This window comes from Panthera onca, chromosome B4, assembly GCF_046562875.1.
Source record: "Panthera onca isolate mPanOnc1 chromosome B4, mPanOnc1 haplotype 2, whole genome shotgun sequence".
NCBI lineage: Eukaryota > Metazoa > Chordata > Mammalia > Carnivora > Felidae > Panthera > Panthera onca.
In genome coordinates this window covers 94,892,219-94,917,279 of record NC_138345.1, presented here as the reverse complement: position 1 = coordinate 94,917,279, position 25,061 = coordinate 94,892,219, and the positions used below count along the sequence as shown (strand labels likewise).

Sequence of the window (25,061 nt, the reverse complement as noted above, 5' to 3'; positions counted from 1 at the left end):
CGCGCACACACACACACACACACACACACATACTCTCTCTCTCTCTCTTTAAAATAAGATTTTAAAAAAGGGAAAAAACGTAACAGAGGAACCAGCAGTATACATGAAGGAATTAATACTGATAGAAAAATTCTGGAGCACCTGGATGGCTCAGTCAGTAAAGCGTCCAACTCTTGATTTGGGCTCAGGTCATGATCTCATTGTTCGTGAGTTCAAACCCCTCATAGGGCTCCATGCTGACAATACAGAGCCTGATTGGGATTCTCTGTCTCCCTCTCTCTCTGCCCCTGCCCCACTCTCTCTCTATCTTTCAGAATAAATAAATTTTAAAAGAAAAAAAAATTTTTTTACCTACTCAGACTGGATTTAACATGAAGTTAAGTTTATCTGATGCAACTATAACACTGACATGTCAACAGTTCACATTTAGGGACTTGTCAAATGTGATTCTCTAAAAAAGCTTATCTTTGCTCAAGTACTTTTGATAGTGACCTTGATTTAAAGTAAGTTTTTTACTTGGCTCTCTCAGTAATAGTTGTGCTATCACTTTTGCAATTTTCAAACACATAATATTCTGATTCTATTTCCCATGATTTTGTTGATTCCATGCAAAAGAAAAGACACAATACAGAATTTCCCCTCTGGCAATAACTATATGTATGAGAGATCAAATACCATTATTTCGATCCAGCCTTCCTACATACCACAGAAACAAAAGGCATATGGTTTTATTATGAAATTTTATAGGTAAATTGCTGTGATGGTGGATTATGTGTGCTATGTAACAATAACATAAGGCTTGGCAAAATTTTTGAAATGTGGCATATTGTTTACTTTCCTTAAAATAAAAAAAATTATATTGCCAGGCATAAAATTAGACATGCATGACATTTTCAAATGTGTGACTTATTTAGCACCTCTCAAATGTGAATGTAGAGTGGGTGGAGCGACAAATAGACAAATACAATTTTCCAAGGAAAAGTGTGTGGGCAATTTCCAATCCATTCAGTCTGTTTTAGGTAGGGGAAATTTATTACTAAGAATTAGTTATTAAACTTCAATAAACAATGGAAAGAACATTTATCATCAAAATTAAGTCTTCAAATGTACTTAGAGGTTTATTACAAAGTGCAAAGGCATTTATGAAATGTAGGTAGAGATATCTGCAAGCCAGATTGCTTCTGGAAAGCAATTTTAGAAAATACAGGAAAAGAGCTCTTGATGTCAACAAAAGTTTTAGCGTGTTAGACCCATAAAAAAGCCAATTATTAGTCATGTAGAAGTTTTCTAGTCATGGTCTTGGTAGCTGAGACAGGAAGTTGTATGTCAGATCACCTGCTATAGCCTGAGCCCCATGCAGTGAAAACATGTCACAGGTGGACATAAACAGCTACCCTCTTCTAATTGGTTATATATAATTGCTAGAGACTGAGGGAAATGGGAATAGATTTCTGGCTGGAATGATCTGTTTACAGAACCATTTCTGTAAAACATACCATTTTCAGAGTAGGCATGTGCCTTGAAGCAATTTTTAATTTTGTCCTATCTTAATAAAAACTGTTTACTTCTTAAGTATTAAGAATGCAATCCTCTTAATAATAAAAATCATAACAATAGTAATATTTAATGTCTTCCCTTTATTGCACACTTACTGGTACTAAATTGGCACTAAATTTACTGTGTGGTCCTAAATACTCCATGCATTTTTAAGCCACTTTATTGAAGTATGATTGACATACAAAAAGCTGTGCAGATTCATGGACACAACTTGGTGAGTTTGGAGATAAGTATATACCTATGAAACCGTCACCACCATCTTTGTCATAGATCTTCCTATCACTTCCAAAAGTGTCCTCCTGCTCTCTATTTTTTTATTATTTTTTGAAAGCTTATTTATTTTGAAAGAGAGAGAGAGCGCATGCATGCATGAGCCAAGAGGGGCGGAGAGAGAGGGAGAGAGAGAATCCCAAGCAGGTTCCATGCTGTCAACGTGAAGCCCAACACGGGGCTCAGTCCCACAACCCTGGGATCATAACCTGAGCTGAAATCAAGAGTCAGATGCTCAACCCGCTAAGCCAACCAGGCACTCAATTTTTTAATTATTATTATTTTGTATTGTGATAAGAACACTTAACATATGATCTACCCTCTTAGCAAGGTATTTTAAGTATACAGTGTTGTATTATTAACTATAGACTCCATGCATAAACACTTAATGTATTTTAGTTTGCTAATTTTACTGATGAGGAAACCAAGATCCTGAGAGGATCAGTGACTTGACCAAGAGCACACAAAGGGACTGGGTAATTATATTGGGGAGAGAGGAGGATCTGTCCTGTGCACTGTCGAGTATCTAGCAGCATCCCTGGCTTCTGCCCACTAGATGCCAGTAGCACCCCACCACACACCCTAGTATGACAACCAAAACCATCTCAGAACATTACCAAATGCCCCTGAAGGGCTAAATCCCTGCTGGTTGAGAACCACTGTCTTACAACTTAATTCCATGACAACCCACCTATTGCCAGGTAACAACATCTTCCATTCTTTCCATGTGTTGTCAACCAAGTCTCTCTCTTGAGTATTTTTTTTAAATTTTAGGGAAAGAGAGAAAGAGAGAGAAGGGGGGGGAGGAAGAGAGAGGAAGAGAGAGAAAGAGAGAGAGAGAGAGAGAGAGAAAATCTTGAGCAGATTCCATGCTCAGTGCAGAGCCTGATGCAGGGCTCAATCCCATGACCCTGGGATCATGATCTGATCCAAAATCAAGAGTTGGATGCTCAACCAAATGAACCGCCCAGGTGTCCTCACTCTTGAGTATTTTTAAAGTGTCTTGTAAGCATTATATATTCTCCAAGGCGTAGGCATCAGTTCTACCTAATCAAAGGCGTAGGCATCAGTTTGTACACATATGACACAGATTAAAAAGCTGACCTGTAACCAGCGATGAAGTAAGCCAATGACTGTAAAAATATGTGGCAAAGGTTCTTCAGCAAGAACATAAACTCATGAAGTAAAGAAGGACTTTGGACTAGAGCTACTTCTATACCAATATAATCATAAAAGTTACCTGTCAAGAGCTATTGAGAAAGCTGTTATTTCCTTGGCTGTCTCATTTTCATTTTTGAAAATAAGTATTTGCTTCTCCAAATTTTCATTTTAAAAATGAAAATATGCTTCTCCAAATATTCTAATTTGGAAATGAAAATATGCTTCTCCAAAACCCAAATGTAAACAGGCAATCAAATGTTCTGATGTACATATTATATTCAGATGTGAAGAACTAAGAATATATAACATATGTATTATCTTTTATTAAAGATATTTTTGTGAAGGTACAGATATATTTGTTTCTCTTCTCATTCAAGTAAATAGCTGGCTTGCAATTAAGAAATAAAAAGTTAGGGACACCTGGCTGGCTCAGGCAAAAAGCATGCAACTCTTCATCTTGGGGTCATGAGTTTGAGCCCTATGTTGGGTGTAGAGATTACTTAAATAGATAAATATTTTTTAAAATAATCAATAAAAATAAATTAAAAAGATGTCCTGCCTTAAATTCTATTGCCTCACCTTTTAGTAATTATGTATTTAACTTAGCAATCTTGTGTTATCTTATTGGTACTGTTCTAGTATTTCTAGGATTTTGTTTGCGCAAAGTGGTGGCAAAGTGCCTTTGAGGGTTATGAAAACTGAAGAGAAGCAGTAAATTAACTGCCCCCCCCCCCCAGTTCTTAGGCATCATACACAGGGTAGGGATATTTATCTTCAATGTTTTCTATCCTATAGCTCGTAAAAGTAATTATAATAAGAGTAAGAAGATTTGTCACTTAATACTAGATGTTTTGTTTTTTTTCTTATGCAGTAATATTTCTCATAGGAATATTTAGCACCATCATTTTCAAAAATTTAAGATTTAGCTTTACCCTACCTTTGTCAGTGAACGCCACCAGTATAAAAATTTCCAGTGTACGAGGAAGTGAACTGAATAAAAGACAAAAAGGATTATTTTTAATTGCCTGACAGTTCAATTTATAAGAATGCATTTGTAGTTATACTCCCTAGGTGCATAGTCCTTTTCCTTAAAGAGAAATTTTAATCCACAAAAGATATACTCTTAGATTTGGTGGTGTTGAAAGCCAGTGGTGAGAACCGATCTGCAGCAGATGTGAGGTCAGAGTCAATCGTTAAGAATGATAGCATGGCAAAGAGCAGCACCAGAAGTAATGTAAGGGTGTGGAAAGTACATGGGTCTGCAAAGCAGAACTGCCCCAGGACTTGGATCTGCCCTCACTGACTGCTGACTTTGGGCAAGCCACATGATTCAGATGGACTGTAATTTTTTCAATGTATAATTAAGTCAGAAGGACCTATAGTGATCATTCTAACTCTGATTCCATCTGTATCCCTAATTTCAAAGACACTTAGGGGGCACATGCACCCCAATGTTTATTGCAGCACTGTCAACAATAGCCAAATTATGGAAAGAGCCCAAATGTCCATCAACTGATGAATATACACATACACAATCGAATACTACTCGGCAATGAAAAAGAATGAACTCTTGCCATTTGCAACAACATGGATTGAACTGGAGGGTATTATACTAGGCGAAATAAGTCACTCAGAAAAAGATAGGTATCACATGACTTCACTCATATGTGAACTTGAGAAACTTAACAGCTGATCCTAGGGAAAGGGAAGGAAAAATAAGATTAAAAAAAAAGAGGAAGGCAAACCATAAGAGACTCTTAAATACAGAGAACAAACTGAGGGTTGATGGGGTGGGGGAAGAGGAGGGAAAATGGGTGAGGGGCATTAAAGAGGGCACTTGTTGAGATGAGCACTGAGTGTTGTATGTAAGTGATAAATCACTGGATGCTACTCCTGAAGACAAGACTACAAGGTATGTTATCTAACATGAGAATTAAATAAATTAAATAAATAAATAAATAAATAAATAAATCACTTAATGTACAATCGCTCCTATTTCTTACCTCTCTGCCCAAACCTCTGTCTTGTTATAATCTGAGATGTTGGACCTGAGACATAATTAAATTTCATTTTCACTCATTTTTACATAATTTCAAAACTCCCTTTTATATCACAATTTCTAGTTCTTCAGTTCTTAATTTTGTGTCATCTTTCTCATGAGTTTGGGTTAATTTTTTCCAGGAAATGTACACAGGCAGTATATTCCCTGACACCTTGTGTATTTGAGATACTATTAGCTTCATTCTCATGAACTTCAATTTATCGAGATGTGGAATTCATGCATTTTTTTGTAAATGCATTTTTTCCTCTGTCACAAAAACTCTCCCATTTTCCCCTCACATTTATTCTTTTTTCAACTGACATGTTTTTTGGCTGAGCACCTTTTTCATTCCATATCTCTAATTCCATGAGAACAGGGTATAGTCTATTTTGTTCATAGCAGAATCCTCAGTAGGTCTCACAATACATGACATTCAGTGGGCACTGAAAAATAGTTCTGAATGATTCACAGCTCTCTCACTTAGTCTGGTTTATCGTTCACAGTGACTTTTCTCTGACTTCTGTATGCCATTGTTTCCCTTGTTTTCACCTTGTTCTCTTATCTTTTTGCTATATATTCCAGGCAATCTCCTGACTTTGCCACATATGCCACTGGCTGTGTTTTCTGCATTGTCATTTCCGTTCTTTGCTGCTTAAAAGATTTTCATCCTGCTCCCGAGTTTTCAGCTTTTAAAATGCTTTTCTTCTTCATCTCAGTCTGATACCTTTTCATCTTACATTGTTGTGTTTTGCTTCTTTTTGATTTTTTAGAATATTATTTTGTTAAGCAGACTTTTTAACAACATATTTTTTGCCCATTTCAACCATTTTCTATTTTTATCATTGTAGTAAAGTTGACATACAATGTGTGTTAGTTTCAGGTGTACAATATAGTGATTCAACCATTCTATATATTACTCAGTGCTCAGCATGATAAACATAGTCACCACTGCCACCACACAATGTTATTATAGTATTATTGAGTCTATTGCCTATGCTTCTGTGACTTCTATATTGTATAAATGGAAGTTGGTACCTCGTAATCCCCTTCACCTATTTCCCTCATTACCCTACCCCCTTCCCTCTGGCAACCACCAGTTTGTTCTCTGTATTTATGAGTCTGCTTCTGTTTGTTTCTTTGCTCATTGGTTTTGTTTTTTAGATTCCACATATAACTGAAATTATATAGCGTTTGTCTTTCTCTGATTTATCTCATTTAGTATAATGCACTCTAAGTCCATCCATATTATTACAAATGGCAAGATGTTACTCTTTTTATGGCTGCGTAATATTTCATTGTGTATATGTGCCATCTTCTTTATCCATTCATCAGTGGATGGACCCTGAGGTCGCTTCCATATCATGGCTATTGTTACTACATAATGCTGCAGTAAACATAGGTATGTATATATCTTTTCGAATTAGTGTTTTCATTTTCCTCAAATAAATACCCACAAGTGCTACCAATGTATTTTAAGAACATTAGACAAATATTTTCTAAAATTTTCCTGAAATACATTCTCAAAGGTATTTATCTTCTCCATTATTTCAGATTATTTCTTTCTCAATTTCTTTCTCAATTTAATTTTTCTGTTTATTAATTCTTTAACAAATATATATATATTTTTTTTTCCAGTAGATTTCAATATAGATATAACTAGAATTTAAAAGACTTTGAAAGAAAGACTTAGTCTTAGGACTAGTTAGAGTGAATATGATTGAAAAGTGCCAAGAAAGCCCTCTCCCTTAAAATATCACTCGTTCAGCTAATGGATTTCAGACATTAAACAAGGGAGTTCAGTTGGCCTAAAGCTTTTTAAAATGCAGACATTGTCAGTGCTGTAATTACAGACAATGGGTTAAGTCACCCCTTTATGTGCATTAACTTATCAAGTCACTTCCTGAGAACATACTTGAAGAAATACAAGGGCATCTAGTTTCTTCTTTAAGTTTATTTATTTTGAGAGAGAGAGAGAGAGAGAGAGCAGAGGAGGGGCAGAGAGAGGGAGAGAGAGAATCCCAAGCAGGTTCTGCACTGTCAGTGCAGAGCCCAACACATGGTTTGAACTCAATGAACCATGAGATCATTACCTGAGCTGAAACCAAAAGCTGGCCACTTAACCAACTGAGCCACCAACTAGGCACCCCAAGGGCATATAGTTTCTGCGGTAATTGGAGTAGAGGAGTCAGCATTAAGAGAAAAAAAACATCAAATCATTATGTTGTATGCCTTAAACTATATAATGTTATATGTCCATTACATCTTAATAAAACTAGAAAAGATAAAATAATCTTTTTTAAAAAAAGTTGAAATAGGGGTACCTGAGTGGCTCAGTCAGTTGAGTGTCTGACTCCTGACTTTGGCTCAGGTCATGATCTCATGGTTCATGAGTTCAAGCCCTGCATTGGGCTCTGAGCTTACAGCTTGGAGCCTGCTTGGGATTCTGTCTCTCTTGCTCTCCGCCCTCCCCCCACTAGAGCTTTCTCTCTCTCAAAATAAATAAATAAACATTAAAAAAAAAAATTCTCTCCCTCTGTCCCTGTCCCTCGCTTGCATACTCTTTCCCTCTCTAGAAAATAAAAGTCAATCATAAATTAAAAAGGAAAATAATAAAAATAGAAAAGAAAAACTTATTAAAAGAGAAGGCTGAGGATGAGAAACAAACTCTACTTCTTCACAATTCAGTCCATGGAGGGTTTGAGCAAAGCCAGCCCAATTCCTTCAAAAATTTAAAAATGACAATCCTACCATTTCTGAAGTGAATTAGCCATTCCAGAAAGGACTCTGAGAATGGAGGAAAGTAATATATTTGCTTTTTCCTACATGCATTCAAGATTAAAAAGGAGAAGGTGCCTGCGTGGCTCAGTCGGTTAAGCTCCCGACTTCAGCTCAAGTCATGATCTCGTGGTTCATGAGTTCGAGCCCTGCGTCAGGCTTTGTGCTGACAACTCAGAGCCTGGAGCCTGCTTCAGATTCTGTGTGTGTCTCTCTCTACTCCTCTTCCCACTCGCACTCTGTCTCTCTCTCTCTCTCGCAAAAATAAGTAAACATTAAAAAAATTTTTTTTAATTAAAAGGGGAAAGAGGTAAGAAATGAAATTCTGGTTATCCAAATTATTCTTTGATAAGTGCCCTACATTTAAATTTTTCAAGAAGTTACAAGATATTCAAGTTAATACATGGCTAGTGTGGATATTTACCAACATAAGAAATTAAGATTTATAACATAACCATGTTTTCATTATATTTTACAAGATTTTATTCTCCCATGTTGTACTGGATGCAGATCTCTGTTTCTGTAAATGTCATCAGCCCATACATATTTCATGGCTCTTCCTTTCATCAGCCTTCCATTTCAGCCATTTTGAATAAAGATTTGCATGTGATCAAACTGACATCTGGCACTTTCATAAAATTAGCCAAATTTTCTTTTGAATATATATTTGAAGAATAGATCCATTAACACATTTGTTTAACAACTAGAAATACCAACCATATCCTTTTGGGGAAAAAAATTTCAATATAATAAAATTGAGAGACCATTCTGGAAGGCTTTGCTTAGTTGTATTATCATTGAACCTTCATTTTAGTTTGTCTTCTGGGTTGGGTTGGAAGAGATTATATTTTGTTGTTTAGTGTGCAAAATATGACAGCAAGACTTTATATCTCCTTCTATAGATTCTTTACAGATTAAAAGAAAAGTTTCAGTTTTCCTTGCGACAAGATAAAGAGAAAAATCAGGAGATCCACCTATCACCCATTGCATTACAGCCAGCACAGTCTGAGGCAAAGACAGTCAACAGCATGGTCCAGCCCGAGCAAGCCCCAAAGGTGCTGAATGTGGTTGTGGACCCTCAAGGCCGATACACTCCTGAGATCAAAGCTACCACCGCTGTCTGCCCTTCTCCTTTCAAAATGAAGCCCATAGGACTTCAGGAGAGGTAAGAGCTTTTCTGTATCCCCCTACAGGTTACTTTTTTTTAAGATTATTCACCAACTAAAAATGATAGAACCAGAGATGATTGGCATATTGGATTTAAAATCGCTTACTGCCATCTTGCTATGTTACAAAGAATCTAGCTATGTTACAAAAATATTTTCGTTACATCAGATTCCATTTAACCTGTGGAGACCCAAGCCAAGGTCATCTTCAAGTACAGAACAGCTTCTATAATCAAATGTACTGAGTACATTTTAAGGGCTGGTGATGTAACATAACACTATCTCCTTTAACTGTCATTGAAACTCTGGTAGATAGAAGGACTAGGAATAAACTTAAGGTATTTCCTACCAAAGCCCACATTGTTTGATGTGAAGTGGGAAGAATCATTGTCAGAAATCAATTTTTTTAAGTTTTATTTATTTATTTTAAGAGAGTGTGAGCAGGGGAGGGGCAGAGAAAAAGGGAGGCAGAGATAGAGAATTCCAAGCAGACTCCACACTATCAGCACAGAGCCCGACGCACAGCTTGAACTCACAAACTGTGAGATCATGACCTGGGGCAAAATCAAGAGTTGGACACTCAACCAACTGAGCCACCCAGGCACCCCACAAATCAATTTTTTATGAAGTTGTCCCTCTGCTTCTTCTGAGCAAACAGTAAATCTCAAAATCCATGACATTTTTTTTAGTTGCTTTACCTGCCTTTGTGATGTACTTATACTGACACATTCTCATTCAAAACAAAGCCAATATATGAAAACCATGATATGCAAAGTACATAAAAGAGCTAATTCTTTACTTCCCCCAAAATATTAAGTAAAGCTTTCCCAAGGTATTTCTTTCTTTTTAATTTTTTTTTACATTTATTCATTTTTGAGAGACAGAGAGAGGCAAAGTACAGCGGGAGAGGGGCAGAGAGCGAGATGGACACAGAATCTGAAGCAGGCACTGAGCTATCAGCACAGAGCCCGACATGGGGCTCGAACTCACAAACCGTGAGATCGTGACCTGAGCAGAAGTAGGACACTCAACCGACTGAGCCACCCAGGCGCCCCCCCCCCCCCCACCCCTCATGGTATTTCTTAAAGTAAGAAGCTTCCTATCTATACTTAAAATATGAATGGGGTACTTGGGTGGTTCAGTCGGCTAAGCATACGACTCTTGATTTTGGCTCAGGTCATGATCCCAGGGTTGTGGGATCAAGCCCCCCATTGGGCTCCGTGGTAAGTGTAGAGCCTACTTAGGATTCTCTCTCTCTTTCTCTCTCTTTCTCTCCCTCTGCCCCTCTCCCCCATTCACTCCCTTTCTATTTCCCTTTCTCTCAAAAAAAAAAAAAAAAAAAAAAAAAAAAAAAATATATATATATATATATATATATATATATATGATTGATGTTATATCCAACACTGCATGTGAGGGTAGTGGGGGAACTGAGAGGCTCTCAAGGTACACTCCCCTGGTTCATTTTCCTCTTATTTTCCTATATCTTCATTTTCTGTCACTGTCCTTTTTGTTGTCTTAGGTTTTCAGATCACATCTCTAAATATATATCCCATCACACACACACACACACACACACACACACACACACACATTCACATGCCACATCCCTTTAGAAAATATAAAAACTTCAGAAGACCAAAGTGGTCATTCAAATTTTTTGAAATATTGTCCAAAAAAATGAATGAAGTAAAAGGAAAGGGACTTGTTGCAGTGATCTCTAAAGTCCTATAAAGGGAGAACACTTTGACTCCATAACAGAAGAAAAACAGAGAGCAATCAAGTCTTCCTCCCTTCCTCATCACCCCCAAATACTGGTTGGTTTCCTGATGGATCCATGTGGATCTCCAGGTACTATTTTCTTAGTTGGGTACCACAATACTGCTGTCTGGGCTGTAGACAAGATGGAACTTTCTCCTGGAGACTAACCAGGAGTCCAGAGAACTGGACTCCAGACCCAGCTCTGCCCTTTGCTGGATTGAGTGGCTTCATATGCGTCATTCACCTATCTGGGCCTTACTTTCTTCATCTGTAATATGAAGGGGTTAAACTTGACTTCTTTGCTTCCTTCAGGCTCTTTTGCTTTTGTCACTCAAATGAGTTTTGTACATTGATTTGCTTCCACATGAAACCTCAAAGCAAGTATCTGAGGTGATGTACCACAAGCGGGGTGGCAGAAGAGATTTGCTCCGATGAAAGCAATAAGGTGGTCATTTTCTACAGATGATTTAAAGATGATAATAAAACTACCTAAAAGTCAGACTAACTTTTACTATCATCATGCACTGCCAATTCTAAGCAAGGCCAGTGGTGAAATCCTCTAGGAAGTACCTATTGCCAGAATCTTACCTTTTGTCGGCCACTGCTGGGCATGTTGGAATTTCAAGCAGCATAAGGTTAACTACTCCTTTATTCATTTAAATGAAGCGAACGTTTGAGAACGGAGAGTACAGGGATGGTGTCTTACTCATCTTCATGGTCCACGTGGGGACTCTAGCAGAGTAAGTGTGTAATCAGTGTCAGATTCCCTGCCACCTGGTCTACAAACTTCCCCGCCTCCCCACCCATCGCCTCCCACTTCCTTCCCACCTCAGGGGAGGAGAAAGCTCTTCTGTCCACATGGACCTCTCCGGTCAGTCGCTCCCACTCCTGATAGCTCACTCCATCAATTTTCCTTCTCTGTTTTCAACTGTGCCCTCTTTGCTAACGTGGTGACTTTAGCATAGATTCTCTTCTATCAAAGAAACTTCTTTAACCCATTTCCTTCTCTGGTTCTTGTCTCTCCTTCCTTTCTCAGAGGAGTGTCTTATTAATAGAGTAGAGTGTATTCGTTGCCTCATTGGTCATTTTCAAACTTTAATCCTTGCTATTTGCACACTTGCCAAATTTATCAATGGCCTAAACAACAAATACAAAGCACATATTTCATTTCTTTTCCCATCTAGCACCAATGTCTACTTCATTTCTAAAATCTTCTCCTTCTTTGGCATCCAAGACACTATCCTTCTGGCTCTCTGGTGGCCACCGTTGGGTTCCCACCTAGATTCCTTTCTTCCCTTAGCTTCCAAGTTCCATCAGAGAGGCTGATTTGAGCTGGAGGCACTGCTTTAGGAGCTATCCGGGTGTCAGGTAGCAACAGAAAAGGTGGTTGTGGTTGGATTACTTAGGGAGGTGGGTCCAAGGTAAGAAGAGGGAGTGGGGAGGAGGAAGGGCATCTGGAGAGGGAAATTCAAGTGTCACTTCCTAAGGAAGCCATTCCTTCCTTCTCCTTTTTCCTCTAGCCCACTTCACCAATATTACTCATTCAGTTTCATCTCCTCTGCCCCCTTCTACTTTAGCTCCACAACCCTGTGTGCATACAATATTTATAGCATTTCTCAAGTGTACGTAAAACTAATCTATCTTATCCCATTGACTAAGCTTCTTAAGGACACATATATGGTTTACATGTCTCTTACATGTAGAACATAATTCCTAAAAAGCAAAAGCTCCTGGAAATAAATGCTTGCATGAATGAACGAATGATCAATGTTGTAATGAATAATTCTCAGGTGAGTTTTCAGATGTAGGGAAACACTGCTTTTCCCATCACCCCTTCTTCCTCTATTCTCACCCCATTTTTTCTGCCATAATTCCCTGCTAAGATGGTATAGTGATGTTTCAAGAGTGGTAAAATATGACAGGTGTATAGTGTTCCATGCAATCAAGAAACATTTCTGAGAGTCTTAAAAGCCTTAAAACTTAATTTATGCTTATGTGTTCTAATAGTGTCTTTAAAATAGACTTGTGTTTTATATCCCTCCATCTCCTGATCCTGAAGTGAAATAATAATCCCTTGTTTATTGTATGGAAATCTGGCTTCATTAAAATCTCCATGAGACCATAGAGGCTGAACTATGAGTCACTTGTCCCCCAAATATTTTGGGTCATGCCATATAAATCTCTCATCTCTGATGGAGAGAATCTATTCCTGTGACATTATTAATAATAAAGTATAATTTAAAAAATAAAATAAATAAATAAAAGAAACTATAGAGACCGAATGTGAATGCTTTACCTAAATACAAAGAATATATCCCCAAAATTATGAAGATAAATTTTCCAACTAGTCACTATTATCATATTGATTCTTGTTCCTCGGATTTTCTCATTATTGATTTCTCTTTTTGGAACCATCACCCTGGGCCCAGATCTCATTAGTTCTTATTTGAATTACTGTGTCCTGTGATCATGAGAATGACACCAGGAGGAGCATGTGTTACATATTTCATTTATTTCATCTCCTCTGCCTGATCTAATCCTCTTCTCTCCTCCTTCGATTCATACCATACACTCTTCAGATTTATTTTGCTGTAACAGTACTTGCATTGTAAGAGTACTGCTGTGTAAAAATCCTCAAAAGCTCCCTTGTGCCTACAGCCTGAGGCCCAGACCAGCTTGCTGGGCCTTAGAGGTCCTATACTATTGGACGCTGATCCTTCTCTCCAAATATGTTTTCTGCTACTCCCAAAATACACCTTCCGTTCCATCCAGTCTTCTCCAGTGTGCTGTGGTCCTGTCTAAATTTGCATCTGTGTTCACCTGGTCCCTCTTCTCTCTCCTCCTGTCTATCTCTAGTCTCTAAATCCCAGCCAAAACTTAACCTCCTACTGTTGGCTGTGACACTTACCCATCCCCACAGGGATTCTTAACACCTCTGAATTCTCACATGCACCGCTCCTCTAGCAGTGATTTTCATTAAAGAATAATTATTCAGAAAGGGACTAACACTGGTTTTCAAGTAGTCTGTCCTGTCCCGTCACCAGCTTGGAAGACCCTTCAGGACAGGTATAGGCTCAAATGCTCTTGTGTCTACCATGGTTCCTGCGACCCTGGTACATTGTAAACACAGAAAAATATTATGGACTTTCTTAATTAATGTGCCTTTGCATCTAGAGATCTCATACATTTCCAAGGAAACTTCCACAAGAACAAATAGCCTAATGATAAACTCCAGGGCTAAGTCTCTGTGCTAATATTGCTTCTGACATTCACTAAATAAGTGAGTCAACAAGGTAATTAAGTCCTATGTTGTGTCGTTTCTGCAATGTACAAAATAGGCATGATAATATCTGTTCTGCCTTTTTTCAAAGGACACGATAAAATTAACAATCAAGAGGTGCCTGGGTGGCTCAGTTGGTTGAGCATTCGGATCTTGATTTCAGCTCGAGTAGGGCCTCATGGTTCATGGGATCAAGCCCCATGTCAGGCTCTGTGCCAACAGCCAGGAGCCTACTTGGGATTTTCTCTCACCCTCTCTCTGCCCCAACCCTGCTCGCATGCTTGTGTGTGCTCTCTCTCTCAAAATAAGTGAATACACGTTTTAAAAAAATTAACAATCAATATAAAATGGCATTTTGCCTTTAAGAAGGAAAAGGAAATCTAGCATTCTTTCTTTCTTTCTTTTTTTTTTTTCCTGTGGTCCCATTCCATGAACCTGTTTTAGCTCAGTTTGAACTCAGGAAAGTCGAAACTTTTTTTTTTTTAACTGAATTGATAGGGTTGAGCCTGCCATTTGACATCATAAATATTTTTTATTTTATGTTTTCATAAATACGTTTTAAAATGTCAATTGACTTACAGTTTTTCTCATCCTACTGATAAATATATGTTTATAAATTTTACCGTTTAATGTAATCTAATAACTACCGATAATATTAAACCCGCTGTCATCTAACAGATGAGTTCATTTCCCATGGTAAGTCTATGAGTTGAAGAGGTGCATTCAGAGGTCTGCCCCACACCTATTGCATACAAAACTGGGAACTTGTTTGCTCACCTGTCATGAGGAGAATAGCACATGCCTTGCACAGCTCTGGTGATAGTTAAGCTGGACAACAAGGTCACATGCTGACACAGCATGAGGCCAGAGCCGGCTCCTGTTCCCTCTTCTCTTGTCCCATCCCGGTCCTCCTCAAATTCCCTGCTTGTCACTCTCAAGAGAACTGTATACGAACCAGCTTCCAAATTTCCAGTAACCAAAAGATCACACTCAGACCCTAGAATGATACATTTCCTTCACTTGGCAAAGCAGAGAACTAGAAAATACAAATTCCTACAAATTTCTTCTTTATGCTACTGTATGACTAACAGCCAGTTTTATGGAAAGGAAATTAACAGGCAGACGGGTAGATTCACACTATTTCTTAATTTGATTTTCCATTAGAAATAAAAGTGGGCAAGAATAGTTAAGGAACAGTCCATAAAGGGTGTCTCGTTTAACAGGCACCCTCACTCCTCCCGACTTTTTTTCCTCAGTGGGCTGATAGGAATGTGGCATTAACGGAGGTTTTCTATCACACCTGAGGCCTCCGCTAGCCCCCGAGGTTTGCCATAATGAATGAACATTCTCTAACTTTTCTTTAACTCTACCATGATATGGTTTCTTTAGGTGTCCATAAATGTGCAGATGATGATGTAACACCTAGCTATGTCACTTTAAAGGTTTTTTAGGGGTGCCTGGATGGCTCAGTCAGTTAAGCACTTGGCTTTGGCTCTGGTCATGATCTCATGAGTTCAAGCCCTGCATCTGGGCTGCTGGAGCCTGCTTCGGATTCTGTGTCTCCCTTTCCCTCTGCCCTTCCCCTGCTCACACTCTGTCTCTCTCTCAAAAATAAAGAAACGTTAAAAAAAAATTTAAACAAGTTTAAAAAAAACAAGGTTTTTTAGGCTGAGCCTGGGAGATTTCTATCAAAGTTAAAAATGCCTGCAGCAGTGGAAGCGATGGAAACATGGTATTTTACATCTAAAATGCTGAGTATTTACATCTACATGCTGAGTATTTTACATCTAAACTAAAAGTTGCATTTACTATAATTTCCTCTAGGCAAGGTAGAATGTTCTTACTTCTGTCCCCTGCTCTCCCTAGTGAAAAAACATTTCAGTGCTCAAAAATTTTGACTTAGAAGATACCTAATTGCTCCTCAACTAATCTCCCTTTGGGAAATACAAGAAAAGGATAGAATAGACACAACTGAATGTCAAGGTACAACATTTACAAAGACAAAACTACTCTGGAAATTAAAATCTGTATTCATGAAATAGACCCATCATTTTCTGTCTAGTGAAACTAAGACCTAGAATTCTCCTTTAGGTCTTAAGTGAGAAAACCATAGCCTGAGACAAGGAATCTTGTCCAAGTGACTTATTGAGACAATGCTCTCAGGAGAAGCCTAAAGGAAAGTAGGGGAAGCAGAACAGAGGAGAAGCCAAGCAAAGAGGTGGTTTCAGCTGACATCTGATCTCAGCCTGTTCAGGCAGGGAGCCCTGGAGCATGAGTGGCACCTCACGAACAGTTGTTCTACCTCAGGGTGAGCATCTGCACCCCCATGTCAGTCAGCCGTTGACTTCAGGCCATCCTGGGGATGGTGGAGGCATAACTTTGTAGGCGCCTCTGGCCTAGGCCACTCCCATCAGCCAAGGATGATTCTCCAGAGAAGTGGCAGCTGTGGGCCATTCACAGCCAAAACTCCCAGCAGTGGGGGAGGGATAGGGAGGGGCGGCAGCCTGGTAAAGGTGATCTGGGTGGAGCGCCCACAACATGACTACACTGGCCAAAGGTGGTGACACTAGTTACAGCAGAGCTAGGTTTATACTCCAGGCTTCCTTGATCTTGCCTGTGATACACATACCAGGAAGCCTTCTTCAAATAAGCACCAGTCATTCTGATGGAACCTATGACCCAGCACCACCCAGCGCTGTCTATCAACCACAACTCATGTTTTTCAGTCTGACAATATGGGAATCATAACATAACACATAACAAACAACCATCTAGAAATTAATCCTAATTTAACCCCAGGTAATGTCATTCAAAACAATTCAATAAGATTTATCGACACTTTACATGCATTATTTCATTCAATCCTCACAAGGGACTTATTAGCCCCTCCTTATGGTGAGGAGCTGACTGCTCAGAGAGATTAGGTTATGGGACAAATAACGTAATAGTAAGTTCACTGGGGTTGTGAGAGTGACAAATAGAATGTGAACTGAAGCAATCTGGCTCCAGATGCTAAACTTGTTTAAGTACCCCTAACAAGTACTACCTTGGAGTGTCAGGGAAGCACATTTCTATATTCTATGGAAAATAAGTAAAAAATAGGTTACAAATCAATGTATATACTAAGTAGGTATATTATGGAGTGTCTTGCTGTTATTCCTCTTAGCAAATTTCATGCTGGGCTTTCAAATGTCTTTCAGATTCTAAACAAGTAAATTTCAATTTTATGAGGTAGATTCAAAACACTCAAAGTGGAGGGTGCCAGTCTGACTGCCAGTCTGTCTCAGCCTTTCCTCTATTTGGTTGTTCCCATTCTAGAGGCCCGGTGGTAATCCAACATAAATTTGCATATAACCACTATGCTCTACCTCCTTCTAGCTGATACAGTTGATATAATCTTAGGCTTCCCTTGGTTTTGATTATCACATCCTTATAAATTACTTTTATGGGGATATCCAGAGTTGGGGAGGCCTTGGAAATAGGCACAAACCCTTTGTTTACAGTGAACATCAAGCTGTTTTCCTCTTTATTTGTAGGATAGACATGAGTGCATTTTTATGGAGGTGTGTTGGTATTCTGCAGGGTTAGAAAAACAGAGCTGTAAAGTGTTCCTTATTAAAAAAAAAAAAAAAACCCACGGAGATTAAGAAAATGGAGGCCAAAGTTTTGAAATCTGCCTAAAAATCAATGGCAAGTCATGAGACAAAAGGTAATAGTGGTTAATGAAAGAAAGAAATGACAGGGGATACAACCCAGGGACAGAAGAACAAAAGCCAAGATATATTTTGAAGGAATTAAAAATAGGGGAAAATTGGCCACCACTTGTTGGCAAGCACAGACCTAGCTTTTCTCAAAGCATACTGAAATGTTTGAGACTTTGTGGCTGAGTGAGTCCCAGGAGTGTAGACCCAGAAGCGGCTATGATGGCGGTCACTGTAATAGCTCCTTTCCTCTCCCCACCTTCCCTTTCCCTGGGTGGCCCCTGGAGGAATAATAGGAGTAAGGGCCATTGGGTCCTCCTTTCTGTGTCTTCCATCAGACCACCCATCACAAGGGCTCCTAGGTCCTGAGATTCAAGCAGAAAGAGTTTCTCAGCATGCCATCCCGACCCATCTTTCAACACCCATTAACTTGCAATCTGATCCTGGACACTGGCTTCCAGCTTTACTTGGTGGTCTCCATTTCTACTCCCACGATGGGGGTCAAAGCCCAATTCTTTTCTGGGAACTCTTAGAACCATTCTGTAGATATGATCTATTTTTGGAGAAAATTATGCCTACTTCCCCTAACTGCATAATGCTGGCATTTCTATAGAGCTCTCCTGTTGTCTTGACCCTAAAGAAGAGGTTGTTGTGGTATAATGTTTTCAGGTTCACTGATTCCTCTCTACCCGTGATCTATCAAATTAGAGTTTTGATATAGAAAGTACTAAAGGCAGGGCTTTTTCAAATGAGATTTCAAGTCTTTGCTAGGGGACCATGTTCCAGATCTAGATGTACAGGTTGACAGAATTAGCTGAAGTGGCCTTTTTTGTGGAAGCATTTTAATCAGGACAGGCACAGATGATTCCCAGAGTACGTTTTGCTTCCTATTTTGAGAAAGACCAGCTCTGAATATTTGTACTGTGTCAGGAGATTTTACCTTGCAGGCAAATGGTTGCCTTTGGAGTTCTTTGAAATATGTAACAGCTCAGGGATCCACTACATCATTTTCTGGACTGCTCAAATATTGTTTTCCTATGAAGTGAGTTTCCACTGTGTTCTCATCAGATTTTCCTAGCTATTAATACATGACTTCTATAGCAAAACAGTAAAAAAAAAAATCACAGATCGCCCACAGCAGGTGACTCTAGCAAAATTATTTTTCAAGTGATGGATTTGTTGTTGTTGTCTTACCTGCATGTATATTACAAACGTTAAAATGACATTTGCATTCAGTAATGCTTCCTTATTATCTCGGTGTAATTTAAACATGGTGGGAGTGCTCCATTCTTGGATATGTTCTGAAACCAGCCTAGATGAAGCCTATCTGATCATAGTATGTGCAAATAGTGCCCTCTAGTGGAGAACTGCATGTTGAAGCCATTCTTAACTAGTCTCAACTAGGGAAAGGAAGCTCGTTCTTGTTTTTGTTCAAAAAAAAAAAAAAAAAAAAAAAATCCATGACTGTAATGTCCTCTCTGGCAGGTAAAACATAATATTTTTTGACAGGTAGTTTAGAAAAATGTCCCAGTGTAGTGATGAAAGAGCTGTAACTTAAGAAATAACAAATTGGTGTGAACACTTTGAAATATGATGTGCTTTCTACCAATGCTTGGCATCCAATCATTTTCATTTCTCATTCAATCCACAAGTTATTTTAAAGACAATGGGTCAAATTAAATTATTATTGCCTAATATGTATTATAAGATATAAATCCTCTTACTCAGCCAATTTTTATTCTAAATCAGAGGTTTGAATATGAGCCTCAAAAATGCTTTCTTTTTCCAGGCACCCCCCAGCCTGCCTGCCCCAATCCTCATTACCCTCCTTTTCTCTCTTGATTCTGATTTCCCAACATGGTGGTGTCTATAAAGCAATGCCTGACATACTACATATTCCATGGATATTTGTTAAATTTCAGTATGAAAAAAAAAAAAGAACAAGTCCTTAAAATTAGGTTAATTTTATGGAAAGAAATACTTCAAAAACAAAGCCAAACAGATGATCCCCATCATCTCCCTCTTGGCCTACAGATGTCAGTCTCCGGTGCTGGCAGGTTGCCCGGTCTCGTTAACCACCACGAGGGGAGAGTCTGAGCTCATGTCCTTCATGTCCTTGATATCACACTACACCGCCAGGCTGTAAGGGGAGCTTATAAAAACCCTTATTCCCCTGCTCTGAATATGGTTTCCTCAATGATTAGTTTTATTCTTTTTATGCTTTATTTGCCACTGCATTTTGACTTCTACATTAGTATTTTGTTACTGAATCCTTACTCAAAAGAATATTCACTCCTGAGAGAATCCTTAGTCTACCTGAGGATTCTGAGAAACAAATTGGAATTTTAACTCCACTTTAATCACTAATGATCGAAGAAATGATTAAGTGCTAAAGGGCTCACTGCAGTGAATACATAAAAAGAATGGAAAAGACCTGCTGTAGCTGAAAAGAATATATCTCAAATGTGGATCCTTAGCCATGTTAAGTCTCCAATGGTTGCTCAACACTGCTCAATAATCTGTTGCTTTTTCAGTCAGCTCTTTCTCATTGCCCCAGGCAGTTTTTCCGAATCTGTACTGTGCTCCTTGAATTTCCCTTCCCCCATCCATCCATAGAAGAAACACAGACATTTGGAAATAAACTACCTCTACATCACCTCTCCTCCCATGATTCCACAAATACCTCCTCCCTCCCTCCTTCTCCCTCTCTCTCTCTCCCTCTCCTACCATACATACAAGTCAAATCGCCTAAGAACTCATTTATCTATACTTCCTTACTTCCTAGTTCCACACGTATAATAGGGGCTCTTAAATTTTGACTGAATAATACAAAGTTAGGCTTATTCACCAGAGTTAGCCTTGCTCAACTATTTCAGCTCTGAAATGTCCATTTAGTTCTCTAAAGTCCCGGGACATGGAAAACTTCTCAACTGCCAGTTCATTCCTGGGTGCTTAATTTCTCCACCCACTTTATGTGACCAATGAGTTTTAAAGTCTAGACCTCTGCTCAGTTCAATGTATAAGTCTTGTAAAATTAAAGAGATTCTATCCTGAACCTGTTATTACAGCACAGTTAGGCATCAAGACATGAAAAATCAAGCAGTTGAATGATCTCGTATATATATATTAATGGTTTAGAAATCTAAACAGAGATCTCAAATAACAAGATTGCAGATGTTTCCAGTCAAGTCTAGACTTCATCTTTGAACATCCTGTAGAGCTTTGTATGAGGTGACTATCCTTATTCTTGTCTTTACTTTTCTAACTGCATTTTAAAATTTCAGTCTTCTTTTTAAATACTCATGAAACTTGTACAGAGGGAAAATCCTTCCATACGATTTCCTGATACAAGTAATCTTTATAATCTTGACCATAGCAATGATAGCTCGATTTTCCATCACTGTTTTGTAGAAGACAGTATTTATTTCACTTTTTAAACCAGCTTTTACGTTGTATTGTTTCAACTCTAAAAGTGTTTTATTGTCGCTCCATCCTCATAGTTCATGGAGTGCTAAATGCATCGAAGGCAGTAATTAATAGAAAAAAACGATAGAAGCAACTTCTATTCTGGCCAAAAAGCATATGAGGGAAAGGCTTCGGTATTAAAGCAGTTTAGAGTAGAGTGAATGTACTTCTAGTTCAATGGGTGAGAATCAAAGAATGTAAGCAATAAAGCATTATGCATGTGCCAGGTTTGGAGGGTAAGATCTCATGTATTTTGTTATTTGGACAGATTGAGTCTAAGAGCTTGGTTGATAGATATTTTGGAAGCATATACACAGAGATATTATTGTAATAATAATACAAAGAGATATTACTGGAATAATTAACCCCTATTAAATGTGAAATCCTTGAGAGCAATGAGGGACGTGCTCAGCAAATATTATTTAAGGAGTGGTGACCCAAAGATTCCTGATTTCTAATTTAAATATATCCTACTAGATATGACCTGTAGGGGGTGCACTGAAACAACAGTATGCATTCAAAGTGAAAATCTCTGCGTCTCTGTGTGTGATAGAAATTCTTAAGCTTGGCTTTACAGCCTCTACAGTGAACCAGTAAACTCTAGGGTGGGGAGAGTATCTCATGAAATCTTTACTATGGTGTCAATAAGAGTCTCCCTAAAGTAGGTTTAATTGTCAGTCAGTACTTTCATCCCCCTAAGGGTGAGAGCATAAAATGTCAAGATCCTAAAAATATTAATAACAAGTAAAATAATAAAACGTGGCTTGGGGTGCCTGGGTGGCTCAGATGGTTAAAAGACCAGCTCCTGACTTCAGCTCAGATCATCATCTCTCGTTTCTTGAGATCCAGCCCTGCCTTGGGTTCTGTGCTGACAGTGCTGAGCCTGCTTGAGATTCTCTCTCTCCCTTTCTCTGCCCCACCCCCGCTTAGGGCATGCTCTCCTTCTCTCTCTCAATAAATAAATAAACTTTAAAATAATAACTTTTTTTAAAACATGGCTTAAAAGTGGTTATTTGACCCCACACTTTTTTTTTTAATCGTCATTATTCTTCCAAATACTAAACTGTGTAATTCAGTAAACTAAATCGTAGACTCCTTGGGATGTGGCTATCTTAACACCTTTAGTATCCTTATTGCCCACTGAGGTGCCTGGAGCACATCAGACCTTAATAAATACTTAATCCCTTCCCTCATTCTCACTCAGTATTGGTGGCAGTGGTCATGATGGGCATGGTGATAGTCTGGAAATAGATGGTGGTAAAATTAGAACTAGAGGTTTCTTCAGTAGTCAAACTGCAGCATTTTAGAGTTGAGAGGAAGCTTAGAGCAATGGCTCCTACTAGAAGCTCCCAAACCTAATTTCATTTCATACTCCCCCCAGGGAAACTCGGTAACATTTCTCAATATTCTTCTAGCTAGAAACATTTCTGGATAGAAAAACTTTTCCCATATAGATAGAATTTCTAGATAGAAAATATTCTAGAATCAAACTCAAAAATTTAGCCTTAATAGCCCTAAGGAAGAGTTGAGGAGATAGATATAGATATATAGATATAGATCTTTACACATGGTAGATATATATTGATATATACATATATATTTTAAGTGTTGCATATATTTGAATGCATGCATATAATCAAACGTATATTTAACTGCCTGTGTATGTTCAAATATACTTAAATTACTATATTTTATATTTCTATATGTAAATTACTCGCATTTGAGAACCACAATCTTCGTGGTCCTGGCCCAAGTCCCAGGGCTGTTCCCGTAACTGTGCAGCTAGTGACACAGCCTGTGGTGTGAAAGCGGTCGTCACACCCCTTACGGGAAGTGGAGCCCCGAAACTGAAACAACTTGTCCATTGCAGAGCTGGAAACTTTTCCAATGATTGTCTAAAATCCATTTCACTTTTGACCCCAACAGCTAGTCCAACAGCTCTTAACACAAGGTCCCTGAAGATGGATTTATTACCCAAATTATTAGGATCACAAGATGTGGACACTGGAAGACCTTGTTCTTAGTGTTTTACTAATGAAGGAACTGAGACAAAGTCAACCAGCTTGTTTACAGAGAACTGTAAATCCTGTGGGAACCATCTGTCAGCACTGAGTTATTCAGCCATAGAATTGTAGTTGGATTGGTCACTAGCTGTAGATTACCCCACGTTTTGATCTAAATCAGTGATTTTCAGCTGTGTCCCCGCAAGGCCTCGGGTGAGAGCTGGGCTGGTGCGGCCTGCCCTTCTGACTCTTCATGAGCAGAGCTCTGCATACACTTGTGCTGCTTATTGGCCTTGCAGGAAAGGTTTTCTTTTCTTTCTTAACCAGGAGCCCCCAATTTTGGAAAGAATTTTAAGACCACACTTGTTTCCTCTAGTAGGCTTGCTCAGGATAAAGTGCGTCAGAATCAGTGACCTAAAGAGACATACAGGTCGCGTTATGTTCTGGTACATGTGTCTCTCTCATGCTTCGGCAGTTTTGTGCAGATCACATCCATTGCCCTGTTTGGAAGCATTTTTATTTTTTAAGAGAGAGAGAGCGGGAGAGAGGGAGACAAGGGCAGAGGGAGAGAGAGAAAGAGAGAGAGAGTCATAAGTAGTCTCCATGCTCACTGCAAAGCCCAATGGGAGGACTCGATCCCACGACCCTGGAATCATGACGTGAGCTGAAATCAACACCTGATCACAGAACAAAAGTGTCTGATAACTTCTCTTAGAAATTCTTTTATAAATTTTTCTTGTATAATTCTTTACAAATTAACTGTGATCTTTACCTATCATTTATGCTTAGAAGTTAATTATTTTGGTTTTTATCCTTATAACACATTCTAAAGGTTGTATTTTACTTCGCTCTTATAATAAAAGTCTTCAATCATCTTTTCCTGAGAGTAATACAGTTTTTTAACATTTCCAAAGAAAGCAGTGATTGTTCAGCAAAAACTTCTGTTCAGGAGGACCTTTGAATGAATAAGTGTCTGCGTGTTTTAATTTTCTTAAATCAGGGCTAGGAACCAGAATTCAGTTTCATCCAGTGAGGATCCTGCCATGACAGTCTGCAGTATAGTTGAAGAAGAAATCTTAAAATTGTAAGATTTTAAGATTTTTTAAAGATTTCTTCTTCAGCTGTACTGCAGTCTGATAGCCATATATGATCAAATATACAGCAATTAATGTGTGATATCTTTAGTACTACATAAGAATTTTAGCATTTATATTCTTTCCATCAAATGGTCATCCCACTCTCCTTCATTTCCTCTCCACCCTCTTCACTATATATATCAAAATCTTGAATAGAATGGGGGAAATGGAAATAAGTCAGAAGAAACCCTATTTTTAAAATGCAGATTATCCCATGATGATAATAATAATAACAGTTAACATTTACTGAGCACTTACTGTATTATAAGCCCTGTTCCAAATGCTTTACGTGTATAACTCAAATACTCCAAACAATCCTACTGTTATTATCCCTGTTTTACAAAAGAGGAAACCATGACCCCCAAAGGTTATGTCCCTCACTCAATGCCACCTAACTGGCCATGGGAGCCAGGGAAGGAATATAAAGTGGTCTGGCTCCAGACCCCAAGCTGTCAACCACTCTACATACATTTTTACCCAAACCTGAAACCTGATTTTTCCCTTAAAATGTCTTGCTTACAGTAGGTACATGATAGATATTTGTTGCACTAAACTGGATTTTTTGATGAGATTTCCTTGAATTAAGTTGACTAACATATTAATTAAGCAGATGAAAATATTAAGCAGATAAAAAAAGAGGAGGAGGAAGAGGCAGAGGAGGGGGAGGAGGAGAAAGAATCAATCTTTACTGAGTTTCGGCTTCGGGCTCCTGGACAATCTCCCACAAAGTTATATTGAAAATATC

At 38.5% G+C, this 25,061-nt stretch overlaps 1 protein-coding gene across 3 annotated transcripts in view; it reads left to right on the top strand.

The window, feature by feature from the left end:
- Nucleotides 1-25,061, top strand: part of PTPRR (protein tyrosine phosphatase receptor type R) — a 274,918-nt gene that overhangs the window by 172,131 nt on the left and 77,726 nt on the right. For all 3 annotated transcript variants that reach the window (XM_060656975.3, XM_060656977.3, XM_060656978.3), the window contains one exon: nt 8,707-8,969. In XM_060656975.3, coding sequence (XP_060512958.3) covers nt 8,707-8,969 — 263 coding nt within the window. The remainder of the gene's footprint in view (nt 1-8,706; nt 8,970-25,061) is intronic.